This window comes from Arachis duranensis, unplaced genomic scaffold (genome assembly GCF_000817695.3).
Source record: "Arachis duranensis cultivar V14167 unplaced genomic scaffold, aradu.V14167.gnm2.J7QH unplaced_Scaffold_149398, whole genome shotgun sequence".
NCBI lineage: Eukaryota > Viridiplantae > Streptophyta > Magnoliopsida > Fabales > Fabaceae > Arachis > Arachis duranensis.
This window is the reverse complement of record NW_026264113.1, coordinates 4520-5712: the sequence shown is the minus strand read 5'-3', so window position 1 is coordinate 5712 and position 1193 is coordinate 4520. Positions and strand designations below refer to the sequence as shown.

General features: G+C 42.3%; 1 protein-coding gene across 1 annotated transcript in view; it reads right to left on the bottom strand.

Annotated features, from left to right (window-relative positions):
* The window catches only part of LOC107472538 (DNA-directed RNA polymerase subunit beta'-like), a 7904-nt gene extending 7096 nt beyond the window's left edge, over positions 1 to 808 (bottom strand). The window contains 2 exon segments of the mRNA XM_016092055.3: positions 416 to 549; positions 637 to 808. Coding sequence (XP_015947541.1) covers positions 416 to 549; positions 637 to 808 — 306 coding nt within the window.
* Positions 809 to 1193: the final 385 nt, after the last annotated feature.

Genomic DNA, 1193 nt, shown 5'->3' with positions numbered 1-1193 from the left:
GGATCCTCATAAATGCCGCCATCTATCTAGCTTATACCACGAAGATTCTGTTGGGGAATCTAAGAGATACACATTCAAGCTATGTTGCATGTAGAACGGAAGTGGTTGTCAATCACGTGCGTTCATAAGTGAGAATGATAATGATCGTCACTCTCGAACTCGAGCAAACTAGAAATAACATAAGAAAGGTTGGTCGGATCAACGCGTAGAGAAATGCTATCCGACTTGATCACGCGTTTAAATTACTTGATCTGATTTACTATTCCAATTCCACTTTTTCTTTTTCGAGATTCTGTTGGTGTTCCAGTGTGGGCTGTCTCCTCTATCAAAATAATAAGAGAAAGAGAAGAAAAGTTCACAGAAGGTTGGGAAGTCGTATGTCCGGTTCTACCACTGCAGGGCTCAATCATGCTACTTCAGCTATATGCTTAACACATGCAAATCTAACAGTAGCATGAGTATAAGAATTATGCCATTTGCAATACCTCTTTTGCTTTAACTCCTCAGCTGCAGGCATACGGTGTCCATCAGGTAACTTAATCTGCTTATCTTTCAGCAGATAGTTGAATATCTGGTCTGCTTTAGCAACTTCTTAGCCCTTAGATGGCTTATCGGCAGGACAGGTATATGGCTTGCCGTGCACTATCTCTGCTGCCAGAATCTCAGCTACTGCCTCTTCCTCATATCCTGCTATCTCCCCCCGAGGTTCATCATATTCTACCACGGAGATCGTCTGTGGTGGCTTGTCAGATTTGCTGGATCTTTTCCTCTCTTTTTCTTTTAATCTTTTGATGACTACTGCTGCCATTTTTGGGTGAAAGAAAATCTCGACATGGTGCTTTTGGCTCCTATCAAGAGAGGTTGGGCTGGTAAATTCATACCGGAAAAGGCTTTTTGGTTGGGGTAAGGTACCGATCAGATCAAGGAATTGCGTAAATAATAATAATGCGGCTTGAGCGGCCACTTTTTCCCCGCCGTGCACAAGACTCAGGAATATAATTTGGCGGTATCGATAGGTATAGAAATGCTTTCAGAAGTTTCTCGTAGAAAGGCATGACGGAGTGATACGCTAACTAGAGAAATTTCATAAGAGAATAAGAAAAGTCAAGTCCATAGTCCATACGAGAGATGCAGGGTAGGTACGGCCGATAGCTAAATACGGGTGTAAATACTTCACTGCAGTCTAAATCCAT